General features: G+C 38.9%; 1 protein-coding gene across 9 annotated transcripts in view; it reads right to left on the reverse strand.

The window, feature by feature from the left end:
- Nucleotides 1–21,452, reverse strand: part of BRSK1 (BR serine/threonine kinase 1) — a 1,260,562-nt gene that overhangs the window by 99,152 nt on the left and 1,139,958 nt on the right. For 3 of the 9 annotated variants that reach the window (XM_044059120.1, XM_044059119.1, XM_044059118.1), the window contains exons 13-14: nt 20,351–20,411; nt 18,272–18,479 (exon numbers count right to left, since the gene is read on the reverse strand). In XM_044059120.1, the coding sequence (XP_043915055.1) occupies nt 18,272–18,479; nt 20,351–20,411 (269 nt within the window). Of the gene's footprint in view, nt 1–18,271; nt 18,852–20,350; nt 20,412–21,452 lie in introns of all 9 variants that reach the window. The other 6 variants (XM_044059121.1, XM_044059117.1, XM_044059115.1 and 3 more) reach the window with 2 other exon arrangements.

Here is a 21,452-nt window from a genome sequence, read left to right on the forward strand (position 1 = left end):
ATCAGGCTTTTACCAGCGTATCTTTATAAAATAATCTCTTATATACATATAAAATACAACTACAACATTACACCACTAAGCAACCTTATTCAACATGGTCTTAAAACCTTCATCCATCTCCATTTTACTACTACTACTACTTAAATTTTCCTATTTTCACTACCTCACCCAACCCAGTACTTCCTACCATTCACAATTCTACTATGTAACCAACCACCTTAATTCCCCTCTCTCACACTCACACTCATCTATTTCATCTATACCCTATAAAAAAACTCCTATCTTTCTCATACAAATTGTTCACCTCTCAGAAATACTCTATCCCCATAGCAACCAGAAACTCCTTCACAATTACAATAGAACCCAATCCTTTTACTAAACTGCTCAATTACCTCTCTAACCTAATCCTTCATCTGATTACCAGTCTTTTATCAGGTGATATCCATCCCAACCCTGGCCCCTCCACCTCAACCACTATACACAAGCCTATATTACTTACTTCTTTAAACTCCCAAAGTATAGTCAACAAAGTCACAACCCTCCATGCCTGGCTCATGCATAATAAACCTGACATCCTATCTATCTCAGAAACATGGTTAAAACCCTATATAAAAGACTCTGAAATAATTCCACCTAACTATTCTATCATTAGAAAAGACAGGTCCCACAAAAAAGGCGGAGGAGTAGCTCTCCTATATTCATCCTCCTTGTTAGTTACTCCCTACAACAAACCTATTCCACACTTTAACAATGCTGAATTACTCCTCACTCTCCTTCAAGTAAACAAGCACAAACACATATGTCTAGCATCCCTCTACATCCCCCCAGGGGATAATATTTCCACACTTGAAGATATCCTCTCCTGGCTCTCCAATAACATTAGCAATAAAACCATAATCTTAGGAGATGTAAACATTAACTGGGCCTCCATTCAGTCTCCAACTAACTCCCTTAACATCAACCTCTATAATTTTTCCCAGCTAATCAACTCTGTAACACGTCCCTCAAAAAACCTCTCTTGCGGCAGTATTCTAGATTGGATTCTAGTCTCACATCCCCACTATTTTTCTGACAGTGGCACTCTTCCCGACCCTCTAAGTGATCATATGCCCATCTTCACTCACCGACTCCCCTCTATCCCATATCGCACCCATAATTATATTACTACCCGCAACCATAAAAACTTTAACCCAACAACCTTTTCAAACTCTCTAAAAGCAATAAACTGGAATTGTCTAAAGACATTATCCTTAGATAATGCAGTTGCCCACTTCAGCTCAACATTCTTAAAACTACTAGACTCTCAAGCCCCTTTAAGGACAAAGAGAATAAAAACTAATTCCGCCCCTTGGCTTACCAAAAACACGCTAGCAACCATGCGCCATAGAGATAAAGCCTGGGCACTCTATCAGAAAAACAAGACCCCCCGACTCCACATTGAATACAAAACACTTCGAAATAAAGTAAAAAAGCTTATTATCTCTGATCGACAAAATTACTTCTCTACACTCCAAAACAATAATAAAACAAACCCTCAGAAATTCTGGAAAGGTATCTCTACCCTCCTAAACCCCAGCGAACCACACACCCCCACCCCAGACCCAAATGCCCCTGATTTAGACTTAGCTACTCAATTTAACTCCTTTTTCATTGAATCCATTGGCAAACTAACCTCCTCATTCTCTAGTTCCACCTCATTCTCTAATACACCCCCACCCTCCCCTGCCAACAATCTACCCTGCACTGCTGCTCCTTCCTCATTCCCATCTACTAACTCTCTATCCTCCACCTCTTCTCCTACTCTAACTTCCACATCATCTTCACCACCCTCTAATACCCCCCCACTCCCCTCTATTCTCATTAAAACCTATACCTACTTCTACTATAAAGAAACTCCTTCAGAAACTGAAGCCATGCACTAACGCACCTGATAACATCCCTTCTTACTTTCTAAGCATAGCTGCTGAAGCAATTGCCTATCCCATAAGCATTTTAATCAACCGCTCCATCCAAGAATGTACAGTACCCCAAATCTGGAAACAAGCCTTTATCATACCTCTGCATAAAGGTGGCAACAATTGCAATGTCAACAACTTCCGACCCATTGCTATCCTGTCCCCCATTTCTAAACTTCTAGAAAAGTGTGTCCAACTTCAACTCTTACCACATCTCTTAGATAATAACCTTCTAACTCCCACACAACATGGATTTAGACCAAATCATAGCACCATGACAGCCCTCCTCTCCTTTCTTGAAACTGTAAATAAAGCTCCTGACTCTGGCCAAATTGTTTCTACCCTACTACTTGACCTCTCTAAGGCCTTTGACACTATCTCACACAGCCTGCTCTTAACTAAACTCTCAAAACTTAACCTATCTCCCTCCTCTTTGAACTGGTTCTCCAGCTACTTATCCAACAGATACCAAGCAGTAAAATGGAAAAAGGCAACCTCCTCTTTTCGTAGTACCCCCACCGGAATTCCCCAAGGCTCCATACTAGGTCCCCTTCTTTTCAATATATTTATAAATGATTTCCGCAAATCTATTCCATTCTCAAATATCATCCAATATGCAGATGATTCTACCATTATCTGCTCTGCCACATCTACCCCAATACTCCTAAAGCTTACACAAGAAGCTTTTTCAATCACTGAGCAATGGATGAAAATAAACCACCTAGCACTCAGTGCTTCCAAAACTAAATTAATGGTATTTACTCCCTCTAAAGTTACTCCTTTCGATATAAACACATTCTTGATTACTAGTCAAAATAACTCACCTCTGGAACTGGTGTCAGAAGCCAAGTTACTTGGGGTCCAAATTGACAACCAGCTTAATTTCAACTCCCATCTACAATTAAATATCAAAAAAACCCATCAAAAACTAGGTATGCTCTACCGACAAAATCAGTACCTTACAAGCACCTCTAAAATCGCTCTCTCTACTTCCTTTCTTATCCCCTCCCTTCTCTATGGAGCACCACTCCTAACTAATCTTCAGTCCTCTCTAAAAAAACAACTTTCCTCTTGCTACAACAAAATCGCCAAGTTCGCTAACAGCCATAGGTCCTCCACCCACCACTGTTCCTCTCTCCAAAAACTTAATTGTCTAGAACTACCCAATCATCTCAGCTATACTCAGCTAACTCTTGCCCACAAGCTCATTTTCAACCCCTCTCTCTGTCCCTCCCTGTCTTCTGCCTTTAAGATGCACCTACCTGATAGAGTTGTAAGGTCAAACAATCAAAACCTATTAGAAGTGCACAAACCAACTCGTCCCGCAGGCAAAAACCTACTATCCTACAACCTAGCACGTCTTTGGAACTCACTACCACCATCCATTCGCACCACCTATAACCATTATATGTTCAAAAAATCTCTTCACGTACATCTAGTGTCCCAGTGGGAATGCTCTTGCTCCCTCCCCTCATAACTAATAATGGCAATTTTCATCTTCCTTTCACTCTTATGTTACTCCAGCAATTTTTCCTTATTAATTCCCATAACTCACATTATTTTTCCCACGGTATCTGCAAAGAATGTATTTGACTGCACCTTTTAAAGCTTATGCTTCTTACATAATAACTACTCTGTATCACTATGCAATATTACTTTTCACAGCCTATAACACCTCCAATTTTCTTCACTAGACTGTATTGTTTTAAATGTTTCCTGAACTTTTGAAATTAAATGCTTGTAGCTTTTACATTTGTATAATTATCATTAGTAATCTATTGTATGTACCTAGTTTGTTTGTTTTTGGAGCTTTTCTCCCCAGGACTCCATTGAAAACGGGTTCATTTTGGCCCAATGGACTATCCTGGCAAACCAACTGCAAATAAATAAATAAATAAAATAATGCAAGTAGTTAGTTTTGATTCAGTGATTAAAGCAATCTTGGAGGGGTATAACTTTTTGAGAGGTTTATGATGGCAGGGTATTTCTCAGGTTTGCACAAGATTTTGTGAGTTAACTTTAATTAGTAAAATGCTAGTACATTTTGTAGCTCAAGCCATCTTGATTTGGTCAGAGCTATATAGTGGTGAGTGCTGTTGGGTGCTTTAACTGTTTTTTAATAAAAACTAATAGTGCATATAATACAGTTTAGACTAATAAGAGTTTGGGCTACAGAAACTACAGATAGGTCATTTTAATATTATTTAACTTTACACAGCATTCCTAATATCATATTTGCATTGTCTACTACATGGTTAATATAGGTTAATAGGAGGTTACTAGACTAATGGCTCTAAAGCCCTTACAAGCCTAGCCATATTTATCCCAAGTCGCCCCAATTGTCGGTGGTTAGATGAGTGAAATTTGGAGAGGTAAAGGTCTATGGTAGTTTATACCGACTTCCTATGTTCAGGAGGGATATGGCACCACCCCAGGAGTGAATTTACAGTCACCCAGCCATTGATCTAGGTTGCATTTGAAGAGGGTCAGGGAGGGGCTCTGTTTCAAGTGAACTGGAAGCTTGTTCCAGGGAAGTGGCAGTCTCTGGGAGGTATATCTATCTCTCCAGCATGACATTTACATGTCAGAGGCTAGGTTAAGATCCCTGCTCTCTCCAGCATGACCTTTACATGTCAGAGGCTAGGTTAAGATCCCTGCTGATTTATGAATGTGTATCATTTCCATCAGGGCTAGGTCAGAGACTGCCCTGTAAGCCAGGCACAAGTCACTCCTTAGCAACCCTTAAGAGACAGACTACAGTAACACGGCCTTCAGTGTAAGACTTGTTTTGTGTACCCTGTAATTTGTTGGTGAGAAACCTCTGTGGTCTCTCCAATTGTTGCAGATGTCTGGTGAGGTACATGCAAAAGGGAGCACTGTACTCAATTACTGGTTTGATGATGGCCAAGTATAATGGAATTACAACATCCTTAAATTTGATGTGATTCCTTTACTTATAAGATGTACCACATATAAGGATTTCCTTACTGCTGTGGATACATGGTGGACAGAGTTCAGATTGCTATCAACCAGATCATGTACCACTGGGTCTACACTTGGGGTGGGGGGGTGCTGTATATAATGTAATTAGCAGGGATGTCAGCTTTCCCAAAGGGAACAATAATGCATTTTTTGCATTTAGCTTTAAGCCTTGGTGCCAATCATTTGTCTGCATTTACCCTGTCTGCAGTATATTAACATCATTGGGGGACTCAATGATTGCTCCCAATTTGCAGTCTTCAGTGAAATTAGTCAGCCACAGGCCATCCAAGCTTGAGTGGACTTCTGAGAAATACATTTCAAATGGTAAGGAACCCAGCACAGAACCTTGTGGTACACCACAGGTGACTGGTCTTTTGCTAGAGGTGCAGTCACCCACTTTGAAAAGTATGTGTCCTGTCTGTGAGCCATTTGGCTACCCATCTAGTAATGTAGGGGTTCATTCCTGATTGGGAGAGTTTCAATATAATGCCTGAGTGGGGGATTGTGTCAAATTCATTGGCTAGGTCAAGATAGGCAGTATGCACTGTCTTTCCTTTATCCAGGACCTTGATGACTTTCTTAAAGACGTCACCCACATTTAACAGGCATGATCTACCTTTAATGAATCCAAACTGGGTTGGGTCCAGAGTTTGCAGATTACCTATGTCCTTATTAATAAGGCCTATAATGATTCTTTCCACAACCTTGCAGAAGAGGGTAGTCAAGCTTATGGGCCTATAACTCCCAGGGTCAGTTTATGGTTCCCCTTTGTGCAGAAGGATTACTGTTACTGTCCTCCATTCTGCTAGAACACAGCCAGTTCTCAGGCTGTGGTTAAACAGGGATCTAAGCAGGTCTGCTAGGTTATGTTTTAAGTTGTTTAAAAGGCAACGTAGGATGTTGTCTGGTCCCACTGATGCCGTGTTTTTGGCTTTTTAGAATGCCAAGATGACCTGCTCTCTTGAGATGATAGGCTGAGGAATGGCAGGTATACATTGTGGGATGACTGGAGGGGACAGTGGGGTGATGTTTTTTTCCAAATCTGTCAGCTAGCAGGTTGGCTATTACCTCCAGTTGAGTATGGGTGGTACCATCCACAACCAGTTCAGCGCATAGCTGGGTATTCCCTTTTAGAAATCGAATGTAGTTAAAGAATGCGTTGTGATTATCTTTAAGTAGGGAGGTGATTTCTGCTTTGTAATTAGCTTTGGAGGACTTGACAAGATCTCTAATTTGTTTGTTTAAACTAGAAAGAGATTTCTTCCTCTGCTGAGCCAGTTCCCTCTTGTTCTTGGACATTAATTTCTTTTTCTTGTTATATAGCCTATTTATACTAGGGGTCCACCAACGTGCTTGTTTTTCAGCAAGACCTGAATTTAATCTGGTCAGGTACAGCCGATTCTATACAACTGCCTAAGTGGTTATATAGGGCATTGTTGTACACCTCTGCATAGCAGTCCATGCTATCTGTTTTTGACGGGGCTTTGAAACTTCTTATACCATTACTTAGTAAGAAGTAATCTGTCTTAGAAAAATTCTTAATTACCTCTGAGCTTGATGGGGTATCTGGTCATATGATTACATTGAACAAGACTGATTTATAATGGCAGCATTTCAGGTTGTGCTCTTTTATTACAACTCTAGACAGTTTTGTATGAGTCACAATTTCTATAGGTTTATTATTTTGTGATTTTTTAACGATTTTGGAGGTGGCTTTGTGCTGGATTTGCTTAGTCATTTTTCTACAGAAATGAATGCTTGTTGTGTGTCTGCTTGCAGTATATCCATTGCTGATGCAGATGATACACATCTACAGTCATTTCTGTAAAGACATTTCAGTTATTTTGTGCATGTCACCGATACATATGTTTAACATAAGTTCCACCTGGGAGTCAGCCTTGTGGTATAGACAATACTAGGTAGGTAATTGTAAGTGTCCTGCTATCAAACACTCAGAGCAGTGGTTCAGATAGCTTTTAAAGCACTTATGTTTTTTTTTTTTTGCTCATGTTGTATTTTGCTAGTTTGTTGACTAACATGTCATGTGAAAGAATTTCAAATACTTGAGAAAACCACTGGAAAAGAGAATAATCACGCAAGCTTTTCCTTAACTGGATTTTATTCAAGGAAGTGAGAACTGTGGTTTTGACAGAATCTATACTGCACTGCATAAATAACATTATTTTTTAAAGAAACTCGTTGTTTGAGAACACACTCTTAAAGGATTGATCTGATGGCATTTTCATTTATTCTGCAACTGGCAGGTCTTGGATACAGCCTCAGATCAGACTCTGCCGCTTTTACCAGATTCACGGATCCAATTCTTAACCTCCTCCCTTTGCCCATAATACTCTGTTGTCCTGGCATACCTCAGATCTCATTTGCCACCATATCTTTCAGATGTTGATCTTTACGATGGAAGACAGGTCTTTCTTGTGAGTTCTTCAGAATTTTCTTATACTGATCTTTATCACCCTTCCTCCCTTAACCTTTTCCTACAATTTTGGCGTTTCTTTCCATTATCCTGACCATTTTGTTTCACACTTTTCTGTTTACGGGACAGCCTTTAAGTACCATTAGTGGTACTTTGTTTTTTCTCCTTTTTGCCTTTCCTATCCTTTACAGGATATTTTTCTTAGTACCATTGTTGGTACCCTCAATTCTATCGCTTCCTATTTAAAAAAAAAACAAAAAGCACATATTTTTCTCTTTCTTTACTATTTGTCAAGATGTCCAACAAGCCTACGGGCTTCAAAAAGTGCACTTCCTGTGAGCATAAGATCCCCAACTTGGATGCCTACAGAGACTGTATTATTGCCTGGGCACTGCCCATTTGGACACTCAATGCCTTATTTGTGTGGGGGTTTAATGCTAGGGCAATGAGTGATAGAAGGAATAAATTAGTTTTGAGAGGTCTGTTGCCTTCTTCCTCTTCCTCATTGTCTGATGGGGCTCAAACCCCTGATAAAAAGTCTGACAGAGAGAAGCCTGACTCGGCTCCTAAGGAGAAAGACTCCTGGAAGGGGTCCCCCAATAATTCTCCCAAATCATGTCTAACAACTGTGCCTCCAGCCAAAATTTTGAAACAGTCAGATCCAACTTCCTCGGATCCTAGCTCTTTAAATGCAAAGTCACCACGGACCCAGTCTCTATGCTTCACTCCAGAGCTGATATCTCCTAGGCTCCATTCCCTTTCCTGCAGGAAATGCCAAGGAGACTCTCCAGACCACCTTTTAACCAGCTTCTCCTGTAGGTCTTCCAGAAGCATATCTGAAGCAGAGGAGAAGAGGAAGATGAGGAAATTCCTCAGAGCTCAGATACAGATGGGGGTGATCCTGTCTCCATCTCCCATTGGACCCATTAGCCTGCCGTCCACCCAGCCTCAAGTAATATCTCCTTCTCCAATCTGACCTGCGATTTTGGAGGCCTCAGATCTGAGATTTTTGAGACAGTCCTCTTCAGATCCAAAGACAGGTCATTCTTCCACTTTGACTACATTCCTGAGTCACCTGATTACAAACCTTTCACAGCAGGATGACTCTCGGAACTAAAGCATTGGCATTGGCTCCAGGGGCTTAGAGTTAATTCTAAAGCTGTCAGAAATGTCCTTGCTCTTTGGAGCCTCGACAATGGGCAGCTCAGGTCCGGCTCTTTCCTTGAGACAGGGGTCTGTGGAGATTCACGTATTACAACACAGGTTGCTCTGGCTACAGTGCACTGGCTCCTGTTTCCCCTGGACCATCTGCCCTTGAAGTAGTGGACAGGGCCTTCTCCTTATCCTCCTCTGATCACATTTGTGTTCCTCCATCAAAGGTGAGCTCTTAGCCTCTCAGGTCTGTACCACTGGGACAGCCAACCCAATCAGGCCTTTAGTCAGTCTTTCCTAAGGACTCCCCTATCACTTCTGATACCTCACCAGACCATCCCACTGAAGAGGTCCCTCAGAAGAGAACACATAAAAGGAGAAACCTGGAGTTTCTCACCAAGGACACTGACTTTGATGAAGGGGAGGGGTCCCCCAGATCTCCATCTGACAATGTCTCCTTTGGAGAGATTCAGGAACTTCTCTAGCAAAAAGATGGGTTGTTTTCTGAACAACTTCCCAGGAGGAGACAGTGCTTCTGGAAGCTTTTGAGTCTGGCCCAGCTACATCTTGCATGGTCCTTCCAGCTGATGCGTTGATAGATCTAGTCTCATCCTGTGCATGGAAGGAGCTGGATACCATGCAGCCTATCCCTAATTGTCCAGATAAGTTTTAAACTCCCCTGAAGGACAGAGCCCATTGGTGCAAGGGAGTCCCTGAAGATGACATGGTTGTGGTGGCAGCCACTGAAAAAGAGATAGCGGAGCAGAGCATCTGTCCATCCCCCTAACAGAGAGTCTACGGCCTTGGACATATTTGGCAAGCACGTTTATGCCTCAGTGACCTTTGCTCTGTGGTCACTGAATTACCTGGTGGTTTGGGATTACCACATTTTGAAGGGGTACTTCAGAGCTACACAGTTAAGACTCCTACACATAGCACAAGCGTAAATCTATAATACAAAGTGGAAAGGGGTGATAATGAAATAGGAGGAAGCTCAAGAAATAAAGACAAGGCTAGATAGAGCTAGAATTTCTTGGGACGAATTCCAAAATTTGGCTACAAAATATATTTTAGCTAATAAGTTAATTACAAAAAGTGGGCGGCCACGGTGGTGCAGCGGTTAGCGTTGCCACCTCACAGCAAGAAGTTCTCTGGTTCGATTCTCGGCTGGGATGCCTTCTAAGCGGAGTCTGCATGTCCTCCCTGTGGCCTGTGGGTTTCCACCGGGTGCTCCGTTTTCCTCCCACATCCCAAAGACATGCTGTAGGTGGATTGGATACTCTAAATTGGCCCTAGGTGTGAGTGTGTGCCTTCTGTGGAAGGTTGAGCACCGGGCTGGGAACTCGACACCATAAAACTCCACTGCCAATCATGAGCAGACAGGTGATCCACTGTGGTGACCCCTAACCAGGAAAAGCCGAAAGAAGAAGAAGAAGTTAATTACAAAAAGTCAAAAGAAACTTTCTTACTATCATAAATACTGGAAAATTCTTCTAGATGTTTGGAAGTAGGCCTAGCTCTATTATTCTAAGAATAAAATAACTGACCACGCTAATTTAAGAGGATTGTGTAATAATAAATAAATATCCAGAAATACAAAACTGGTAGTTTGATTGGTTATGGTATTTAACTTAACTCATAACGAGGTGACAACAGATTGTATATATTGTATATAGTTATTGCTAGGTATACATATACGTAGAAGTTTAAAAATATGTAGATATCTACCAAGTGAGATTCAAGGGTAATTTTGCTTAATAGCTAGAGAGGTCATAACTACCTCTCTTTGCAGTTTTTTTTTCAGAAAGTAATGCTTGGCCTAGTTCAGTATCATATTTTCAGATGTCTGTACCCAGTGACTGTTGTAAGGTTAGGTTATATGTATCTAATGACTGCTCACAATTGTAGCATTCATATGTTAAAGCTTTGGTAAATAACCACTTTGTTACTATTCTTTGTGTACCGAGTAAGATGTGTTTTTTTCATCTTTTTCAAAAACTGGAAAATCTTCAATAAAAATTATATTTGAAAAAAAAAAGAAATAGAGAGAGACTGGGATTTTGGATGCAAAACCTTAAGGAGAATAATGTAACACAAAGTATTTTAAGAACGTAGTGAACACGAGAATGGAAAAAGGAGATGCCGCCAAAAGGTATGACTGCAATTAGGGGTACAAAGAATAGGCAAGAGGGGGTGGAATTTACTGGAGAAAAATGGTAAAGAGGCCAATAATTCATTTGAACTGCAAGCTAGAGATTGCCTTCCCTATCAAGGATGGATATTAGCATCTAGGCAAACAGAAAGGAATAGGGGACTCCTAATTGAAAGGCCAGTACTGGTAGAGTATTAAGTAAAATTTAGAACAGAAGCCGCTGTTAAAATGGGATAAGCTGCTGTTAAAATGGATGGGATAGTTAGTAGAACAGATAAAATATACTGCATGATAACTATAGGAATCAATTAGAAAGGATTGGGAAGAGAGACTGGATCAGCAATTCACAAAGAAACAATGGGAGGATACATGCATGGTTCCCAAAAATCAACAAAGTTTATAAGATTTAGGATCTTTGCTTGGAAGTACTTGCACAAGTATTTTTATACCCCAAGCAGACCACAAAGAATTTTTCCTCATGTAGATTGCAAATGTCGGAGGTGTGATAGGGAAGAAAGAAGTAATTGGGAAGTGGAAGTGGGATCTTTAGAAAAGGGTAGGAGAAAATTACATAAAAAATGGGAATTGTGAGAATAGTACATGCAGAATAATGTTTTGGGGGAGGAATGAGATTTAAGGGATAGCAGGAATTGAATGAGCTATGTAACATTTGACTGACAATGACTGTACAGAAGATTGTGTGATGTATAATGTTTGTAACTGAGAATATGTGTATGGTTTATCATTTATATCACAGTATAATTGCCTATGCCATAAGTGATAATTCAATAAAGATCTTTCTTGATTAAAAAAATGATTTCTTTCAGATTTTTAAGACTTATGCTCATTAATAGATGTATTTATTAAAACGGTGGTAGGATAAGGAATTGTTTCAGCTGCAATATTAAGGTATTTGGATGGGAGTTTAGCTGATGCTGGAGATGCTGCTTTTAGTTGAGTTAATACGTTTTTTGATTTGTTTAGTGGACAAAGGGTAAAATATAATTGTACTATTACTGTATGTACTGTCATAGTTTGTGACAGAGTCAATTGATTAGTCAATGAAATGGATGCTGTTATGAAATGTGAACTCATAAGCTATGTTGAAATTGAAGTCTTGTGAATTAGACCTAGGATGACTTAATTTTTCTGACTGAATAACAATGTTAACTGGACACCAAAACTGAGAAGGGTTATTTTGGGGGCAGTCTGCATAGGAACGTAATATTTTTTTTATTAAAGGTCATCTTTTTTGTTTTGTTTTGTATGAGATTTATATGATTTATTTGGAGGTGTAGTCTTTTTTTTTGTTCACTGTTTCTATGCTTTACCCTTGACAGTCATCATTTCTTTAGTTTCAAGAGTTAACCATGTCTTTGGTCTGTATTTAAATTTCTTTTTCTGTGAAGCGGCTACTAAGTTAGTGTGAGTAGAAATGAGTCATTAAAAAAGTTTACCACATTGGCTTCTGGAAGATACTTCAAAGGTTTCCCATTACACTGTTCAAGCAATGTTAAAGTGAGATTCATGGAAGTGTTTTTTTTTTCTTAGCAAAACTGTGAGAGTTATATTTGCAGTGTGGTTGGTTTGTCCCAAAATGCATATGTAGGATGATGGTCATTCATCTGGTAAGATTCCTGATTGAATAATGCTGTTGGAATTGGTTTTAGCACAAAAAACAATAAACTATTTTCACCTGTTGATCTATTTCAGTAGGTTCTGAGATAAGTAAATCCACATAAGATAACTGGTGGGCAGTGTTATTTAGAAGTCAATGGTAGTTTTTTTTATATCCCATTACTAGCTGAAGTGGTTCTAAGTTATACAGATTGTTATGACATAAATTTGCTTATATACGTTTGTTTGTTTATATTTGTTAACCAGGGTAGAGCACTGATCCATACGGACCTTTTTCAGAATCAGTGCAGTAGCACTGTGTGATTAAGTGACTTGCTCAGAGTTATACAATTAGGCAAATACAGACTGAGGGAATCAAACCCTGGACCACAGGAAGCAGATAGGTAACAGCATGCAGCATTAATCCTCCAAGTTAACTACCAGAGTTATTTTGCCAAATTTAATATAAGATGTGCGGGCAATATTTCTGCTTTAGCAAATGTTAGAACTGAGCATCGGAATTTTGTTAGTTTGTCAATTTTGATACAGAACTGCAACTCCACACTTTCTTTTGGATATTCCATTAGTTGCAAGGAAAGTGAAACCAGGTAGTAATATTTCTTCATCTCGTATTGTTGCTTTAAGCCAGGTCTCTGCGATACACAGTTTATCTGGTTTGTAAATGCATAACAAGTTGTGTATACTTGCTGTTTTGTTACAAACACTTCTTGTACTTAAGTGACATATGTTTAAGCCATAAGAGATAGTTAGGTGTTATTTGGCAGGAATGTCTGTGATTTTATCTTTTATCTTACGCATATCATAAAACAAGGTCATGTGCTTTTATGGAATATTACATCTCAGTGTCTGGCAGGAAGACACATGAAAACGAAAAGAAGCTTATTTTGAGAAAATAAGTTATCACAATTAAAAACGTGTAAGACTTTAACATCAGAAATCTGCTAGCATGAGACACTATATTTTGTTCAGGAGAATCTAGAAAGTCAGAAATAAAATGATGCAAAAGAACTAAAAACAATGTTGTTAGCTGCACAATAATTAAAACTGTATGCAAAAGTATATAGAACTTAATGTCAATAACTATTAAGTCTTACTTTAGGCCTTCTAAGAGTTTGTCTTCTACTGTCCTTAAATGTCTGCAGATCTCTAGCCTTTTTTTTAAAGTTTTTTAGACCCCATACCTCATTTGTATCAGCCTGACCCCCAGTGCCCCACGTCCATGCCAGGTCTACCAGCCATCCTTCTACCATCCCAGACTCACTCCAATATTTACGGGGGGGTGGTTGTGGATCCTAAGGGCATCCTAGGGGCATGGCTCATCTGTGCTTCCATCCGTGGGAGGATATTTTTTGTTTATGTCCTACCTACTTCCCTTTCCTTGCCCCCCCCCCCCAACATTTACTGCGTTCAAGGACAACTTTTCTATTTGGACCAAACATGCCCAGGGTACATATCAACGAGCACCCTCCCACTAAGACACGAGCATGCCCATCTTTTTCCTGCCACTCTGTCTATTTCACCTGAAAAACTAATCGATCACAGGTCAACTGGATGTAGTCAGGGCTTTATGCCTCTAGACCACCACTACAGATTGCTAGCCTTTCTTATTTTAATTGGAACTGCATTCCACAGCAGGCCTACTGTACAATGAAAAGATCTCCCAAATACAGTCACAGATGGAGGCATCATTATAAAACTATTATTGTTCCTGATTCTAAATATATGATATTTAATTTTTGTACCCATAGTAATTCAAACACTTACAGATTAACATAAGTTAACCTCTGAAAAATCTGTAACTGATAAGAGAAGAGGGACCACTCAAGCCTGATAGTATAAATTGAGCTTTCTTACCCTAGTGATGTGCCTAATGAAATGGCTTTGAATTCTTTCTAACCTATTTATCTCTGCAGAGCTGTATGTGCAAACTAATATGCAGTACTCAATGACTGGTCTTATCACTGCAATAATGGCAGTAAGTCACATTTATCCTTACTTGAGGCATTGCGCAATATATCTTTGATATAAGAATAACATTTTCTAATGACCATGAGCAAATGTGGCTCAAAAGAAATATATTTATATATGACTATGTACAAGTATCTCATAGAAGCCTCTTTATCCAAGATCATATTACTTAAAGCATATAGACAGAAATGATTATTTTTCCCAAAGTAGACAGCTTTAGATTTTTCTAACATTAAATTCTATATCAGTATTTCTAGAAAATATATTAAAGTTCATCCAGGAATCCCTGCAATCTTCCCTGATAAGTCAGAGCAATCACAGTTTTTCTTACTTTTGTGTCATCTGCAAACTTACTGATCTAAATGTTATTGTTAATTAAAAAATCATACATAAAAAGAGTAAATAGGACCGGTCCTAGTAGAAGGTCCTAGTCCTTGTGGGACCCTCAATTAACACATTTTTTGTTGACAAAAGTACCTCACCTACTTTTAGCCTACGTTTTCCTTTGGAACTAATTCCCCGTTCCTCTCCTAATAAAGCAATTTATCTCATTTTTCTTCATGACTTTCATTATCTCATCATGAGGGACAGAATGAAATGCTTTGGCCACATCCAAGTACACAATATCCACAATTAGTCTAAAATCTAGTGCCTCACTAACCAGCTGGTAAAAAATGATCAGGCCTGGTTGAAATGTCTCTCTGTAAAGCCATGATAATATATGCCTGATCTAGATTTCAGGGTGTTAAACGTGTTTAAGAGATGCAGGTAAGACTTATAAGGTGATAATCATCAATAGACATAGTGATGCCCCCTTTAGGAAATAGAACCAACAACTATCTCCTTCCAAACTTTGGGGCCAATCCCAGACTTTGGAAATAAATAGTACAAATATGGTTCTATAAACTCTTTACTTGTTAGAAAAAAAAATTCAGCCTGTCTAATACAGCTGCTGTATAACATTTTATAGTATTAATAACCTTACATATACAACTCCCTGATAATAACATGACAGAAATCTACATTGTATGGTTAACTGGGGTCTATATTAGAAGACTGAAACTCCAAAAGAGCAAACACTCTTTAATCGAACTCTAATACCCGAAACGACACAATATTGAATGTACGGAACAGCAATTTTTTTTCCCAGGGGAAAAAAATCGCTGCTCCAAAAAAAAAAAAAATCCAAACACAAAATAACCCCCCCATACCCCCCCCCACACTTAAATATACCAACTCTGAGATCGTACCACAGTGGAAGAAACAGCAAAGTCCCGACAATGGCCCAGCAATTTTTTTTCCCTGTGAAAAAAATCCCTGTTCCGTACCTTCGATATTATGTGGTTTTGAGTATTAGAGTTAGATTAAGGAGCGTTTGCTCTTTTGGTGTTGCACCCTGAGTACTGATATTCCTAGGCAACCTTGAAAATATTTTCACAGATTGACTTGCCAAGTGACTTGGACACTGCTGCTCTAACATATATTGCTAACAATGCATTACAAACTGGCTATGTCCACTGTGTCTGCAACAGATTACTGTAGTCTCAATTCACAACAGGATTCTTCCTAGTCACAAAATGTCAACTCTAAAATTGTGAATCATGATTAAGTTGGAACATTTAAATTACTAAACCATGAATCATCCTTATCTAAGGATGAATCTTCAAATGTTTGAATTTCATCTGTGAAGATTTGTGGACGTGTATATATTTATATGTACAAAAGATCTCTTGGTGTTAACCTGATTATTACTGTATTTGCTGTGTAAAGCTTAACTAATTGTTCCTCTTTGTCGTATGTATTTGCATTTTTGGTTCTTTTAATACTTTCTTTATGTACTTGCATTTTTTGGAGCTTTTCTCCCCGGGCTTCCACTGAAAATGGCCTCTCATTGGCCCAGTGGACTATCCCTGTAAACAAATGCGAATAAGTAAATAAATAAAGTAAACAAATAAATAAATAAATAAAATAATGTATGTCTGCTCTCCATTTAAACAATACATAAAGAAGAATAAAATGACTGTAATGATATTTTAAGTGAGGCTGTACTCCCTAAACCCGTGCAAACAAATATACTCACTCTGAGGTTGTACTACCGCAGAATAAAGGGGATATTCAGTTTTTTGGCAAAATCAATTATTATTTTAAGTCTGTGACATTATAAACCATGATCTAGAGTACTTTGTTAGTAGGGGCACCCCCCCTCCCCTCCATACCTGTCTTATTTTTATTTATATTTAAAATTCAAGGTTTTACTCCTTACATCTGGTAATACTCTACAAGGAATATGTTTACTCCCTATGTGAAATCACTGCGTGTATTAGATAAGTTACTACTGCTCTATGGTCTAAATAATGCCAATGTCTTACATTGGCTAGAATCCTATATGGTGTAACTTTTCCTCTGCCTATGTTAAAATATGTAGTTACTTGGAATGTTACTGTTTTAAATATGGTTATGTTACTGTTATATATGGTTATTTGTAAATTTCTTTTTGGAGCTTCCGGGCCACTGAAAATGTGTCCTTGGGCCAGACGGACACACAAATGCAAAATAAATAAATCAATAAGGTTAATCAGTACATATTATCAAAGATTACATTAAGTATAATATCCTGTTCCTACCACCTCAGGCATGAGATTTTGTTGTTTCCAGACTAGCACACACTTTGTCATATTCATATTTATGCTGGATACTCTAAATAACACTGACAAGTAACCTACTCCCACTGAGATGGGTGTTTGTATTCTAGAACAATTATCCACTGTTTGATATAAAATGACTGTAAAAACATCAGCTTCTGAATAAAAATAGCTGTATCCCAAGCAATGCTGCTAGAAAGACAAAGAACTTAGAAAAACAAAGACAGATGTAGCTAACTGCCTAATTGTTCTGCTTGTTGACAAACTATCTTCTGATCTTTAAGCTGGTTCCGTTTTCTGTTTAACTTTTGCTGCACAATCATTTTTTTTTAAATATTCCAGATCTCTGTCAACCATGAACATCTCAACAGCTGACCAAGCAGCTCATTAGTTTTTCCTTGGGTGACAGCCATTCAAGGGACATGTATTTATTTATCTTATTTTATTTTTTATGAAAATGGTAATCAGGACAGAACACTGATCGGTTTCAGTCTCAGCTAGGGTAAAGTCACAAAAATACAAAGTCATATGATGCAAGATTCATGGCATACAATGTAAGAGTAGAGAGAGCATTGCAGATCAGCCATATACAATTCACAGTAGTCGTCATTCAGGCAGACAACAGAGCTCTCCTCTTAGCCAAAATTGCCAGCTCTCAGCAGCAACTAACAGGTTTGGCCCACAGTACATGTCTTCCAAACATGCACACTATCGCACAAGCCTGACTGCAATTAGTGTGTTCTGCTTGGCATCCACGGCCCCAGTACAGCTGGTGAACTTGCTACAGCATACCACGTCCACTGGGTGTCAGTAGAATAGTAAGTCAAGCTGTCTCCTTCCACACAGGATAGGTGGCCCCTCACTCCGACCATCTCCTGTTGGTTTCTCCAGCTCTAAAGTTGCTAATTGATACCAGGTCACACTGGTCACTGTATTGTACAACCGAGCCAACCAAGTTCAGCACACAGTCTAGACCAACTTTGCTGTAAACTAATTCAGGATTTGAAAACGTTCAGCAAATTAACATTTTCTTGAAACTCCCTCCCCCAGCATCTGTTCAATATCTGTTAACAGTGAAACTGTCCACCCCACTGAGAAGTTCAGCAGAACACATTATATGAACTTATGAATCTTAACATCTAAGTCAACCCACTTTCCTTCCACTTAACCAGTAGAAACAATTAAAAGCATCAAATAAATTCAAAAAGTAGTCTGTGTTTAAAAAACTGATAAATGTAAAAGATGGTGAATTACACTCTATGTCTAAATTTATGATTACAGCTATGCACAACAACACAATCCATTAAAATACATGCAGCCAAATTAATGATAAGTTAAACAATCCTACCTTGTAATTTCCTGCGGTGGAAACGAGGTGACCCCAAGAAGCTGTTCTTGATAGAGTTCAGTCGTGTCTTCCATGCCACCCCTCCGACTCCTGGACTTGTTGGGGGTGTGACGTTGGGCGTCCCTGTCGGGCTGTCCTTTGGCGTGTGCACAGGTGTCCCCAGCGGGGTAGGAAGAGGACTGCCTCGAGGGGAAGGGTGAGGGGTCACCTGTGTTAAAGGGACAGATTTGGTGCTGGATTTAGTACCAGGGAAGAAACGAGCAGGAAGAGAGGAAGGGAGAAATGAGGGGGAGACAGAGGAACGATGGGGTGAGGAGGAACAGGAAGAGGAAGAGGAATCATGAGGTGGGGAGATGGTTGCCAGGTTGATTGGTAGTGGGTTGGATCTGATGGGTTGAAGCGGCTTCTCTCCCAAGCTGGGTTTAGCAGGCAGGGTCTGAGTCTTCGGGTCAGGTTGACGTTGGGCCACTTTAGACTGCCAGATGGCTCGTGGGTCCTGGCCGGCATCAGACTCCGATGGTGATGGGGAGAATGTGAAAACGGGACTCTGGTGAGGAGGGACAGAAAATTTTCGGATGGGCTTTGATTTGATAATGAGATGAAAGAACGTGAAATGGATTCATTTATACATTAGTAATTCATTAAATTGCATTAATTTAAAAGGAACAATTTAGTAAGCACAGCAGCAGCATGCATAACAGACATAAAAACAGCAGTAAGTCACCCCAAAAGGAAAGAAAAGAATAGGCAGTAAAAAGTGAGTACAGACAGAGAAAGACAGGAGAAAAGGGGAAGGAAAGAGAAATACATGTGATTCAAACTAAATATGAATCAGCATTCATATATACATGTATCCCCAAGAAGGCAACTTACAGAGGACCAAAAACATAATCTTTCTGAAAAAAGTGGTAACCAATCAATGAACTTTGTTAAGGAAAAACAAAATCGTATTTAAGAAAAGGCTGATCTACCCAGAAAATATCAGCTAAACAGCTTACATATATTACATCCAGAAAGGACCATGAACAATCTGCAGCTATGCATTACATAATGGCCAAAAGTGAAGTAACCTACCCTGCAGCATGACAACCCACAAAACACTCCTTTGTAAACAAAAGGCATATTTTTCACTCATCGTGTAGTACATCTATCCAAAGCCCTTAACTACAATCGTGCAATGAACCTGTCCAAAGCCCTTAACTACAATACAATCAACTCCCAAAATTCTTCACATTAAGGGCCACAGAAAATGTGCCAACCAAACCTTGGAAAACAAAAACTGAAACTAAATATCCCACTATGTACAAGATTCATTGTAAACCTTTGACACTCTGTTAGAAATGCAAGTCAGAAGAAACTTTTGTTCCACTGTGCTGTAACACATGATCTACAACATACTATGCGAACACTTTGCAACCAATGTCATGACATCAACAAAAACAGCCATGCAAGGGGGGGGGCAAAGGAGGCACATTCTAAACAGTCCTGACAATAATAACTCTGTACAAAGTTCTAGAACTGAATTCTGGGTAAAAGGTGTTTTACAACTGATTGGGCTGTTATGCAGGTGACTATGATCTACAAAAGACAAATAGCCCCTTTGGATCATGAACTACAGGAGTATATGCTACAGGTACAGCCTTTATCATGAGTAAGGGGTATCTCATTTCATCAAATGCACTATAGTAGGAAAACTATTATCATGACAAAGCAGAGAAACCTGCCATATGAAGACCACACTCAAAATGGGCAGAAGAAGGAGAAACAGAACTACAGAACATATAAATAAACCATGCTTTTTAACAACTACCCCATATCAACATCCACCAGTGACTCTCTTATAATCAGGCAATTCTTGCTTACAACACTGACTTATCAGGCCACAGCAAATAAAAGCATGCCTGTTCACATTCCAGAATAAAAAGTCATCCATTCATCAGCTTCCACAGCAGTATGCTTCTGTGCATTATTTATACTCACATCTACATAAATATTTCTATTACTGGAAAGTTATTCTACAAATAAATAATTTTTTGCCAAAAATCTAGTGTAAAGTAGTTTTGTCCAAACAGAACTTACCCTGGGACTACTGAGTGGGCTGGAGGAAAGACCCGTTGAGGCTCCACTGACTGATCTTGACCTAAAACCAAAAACAGACAAAATGCTAGTTATACAAAGTACAATTTTAAGGCAAAGGCACTTTTCACATTCCATTATTACTTTAAAATATGTTAGACAAGTTGAAGGTAAAAGAAATGGACATTTGTATCAAGAAAGCCAAACAATAAAATTGAAGTTCAAGTTAACTTTTTTGCACATTTCTTAAGCATAGAGCATTTTATAATTCAAAACACATAATAAAACATGGGTTCCTTCAAATGATTTAACAAAAAATCATTAAGTATCAACTGAACAAACAGATAAATTCTGTCATAAAGGCTGCCCAAACAGACACAACATCAGCTGTGATCTGATAATCAGTACAGTGTAAAAGACCCTAATTCAGGGACAGAACATTCCACAGTGAAAAAGAAGGAACTCAGCCCCAAATTATTTAGCTTTACCTCGGAAATCTACATCATTAATTTGCTAGCTGAAGATGCTTCTGGAGGTTGGAGAGATAGGTGAGAGGAATACGAGTAGGCCTAGCAAGCCAGCAGAAGTTACCCTTCACAGATTGGGCAACCTTCTGTATCAGGCCATAAGCAGTTTCTTGGTGGTGAAACCCACATCACCACTAGGGAGCAGGTTTAGGCTAGGTAAGAAAAAAATGCCCTAATGGCTACCAGAATTACAGTACTGCAACTTGCTTTCACCTCACAGGAAAAGAGTGGGTCAGGAATGGCTCTCACTCCATGAGGAATAAATGGCTTAACAAATCATGGGGAGCTAATAGCTGGTTGGCAGTGGCATGCAAAACATAAAAAAATGCATTGTGCTACTCTTGTTTTCAAAGCTATCAACTACTTGGAGAAAAAGAATGTTCAATTGCCAAAATGAGAACTTCAAATATTATTCAGCAGTTTAGATTTTGGTCAAAATTAACTGATTTACTTGATAAATGTTAATGATTTAATTTTCTATGTTTGATTTTATTGTGGACATCTGTAAATAGTTATGTTTTTGTTCTATTTATCTTTAAATAATTTTTTACAATCTTTTTTTAAATTAATAAAAATTT

The sequence above is a fragment of the Protopterus annectens genome, chromosome 17.part0, assembly GCF_019279795.1.
Source record: "Protopterus annectens isolate FY-2018-M chromosome 17.part0, PAN1.0, whole genome shotgun sequence".
Taxonomy (NCBI): Eukaryota; Metazoa; Chordata; order Ceratodontiformes; family Protopteridae; genus Protopterus; species Protopterus annectens.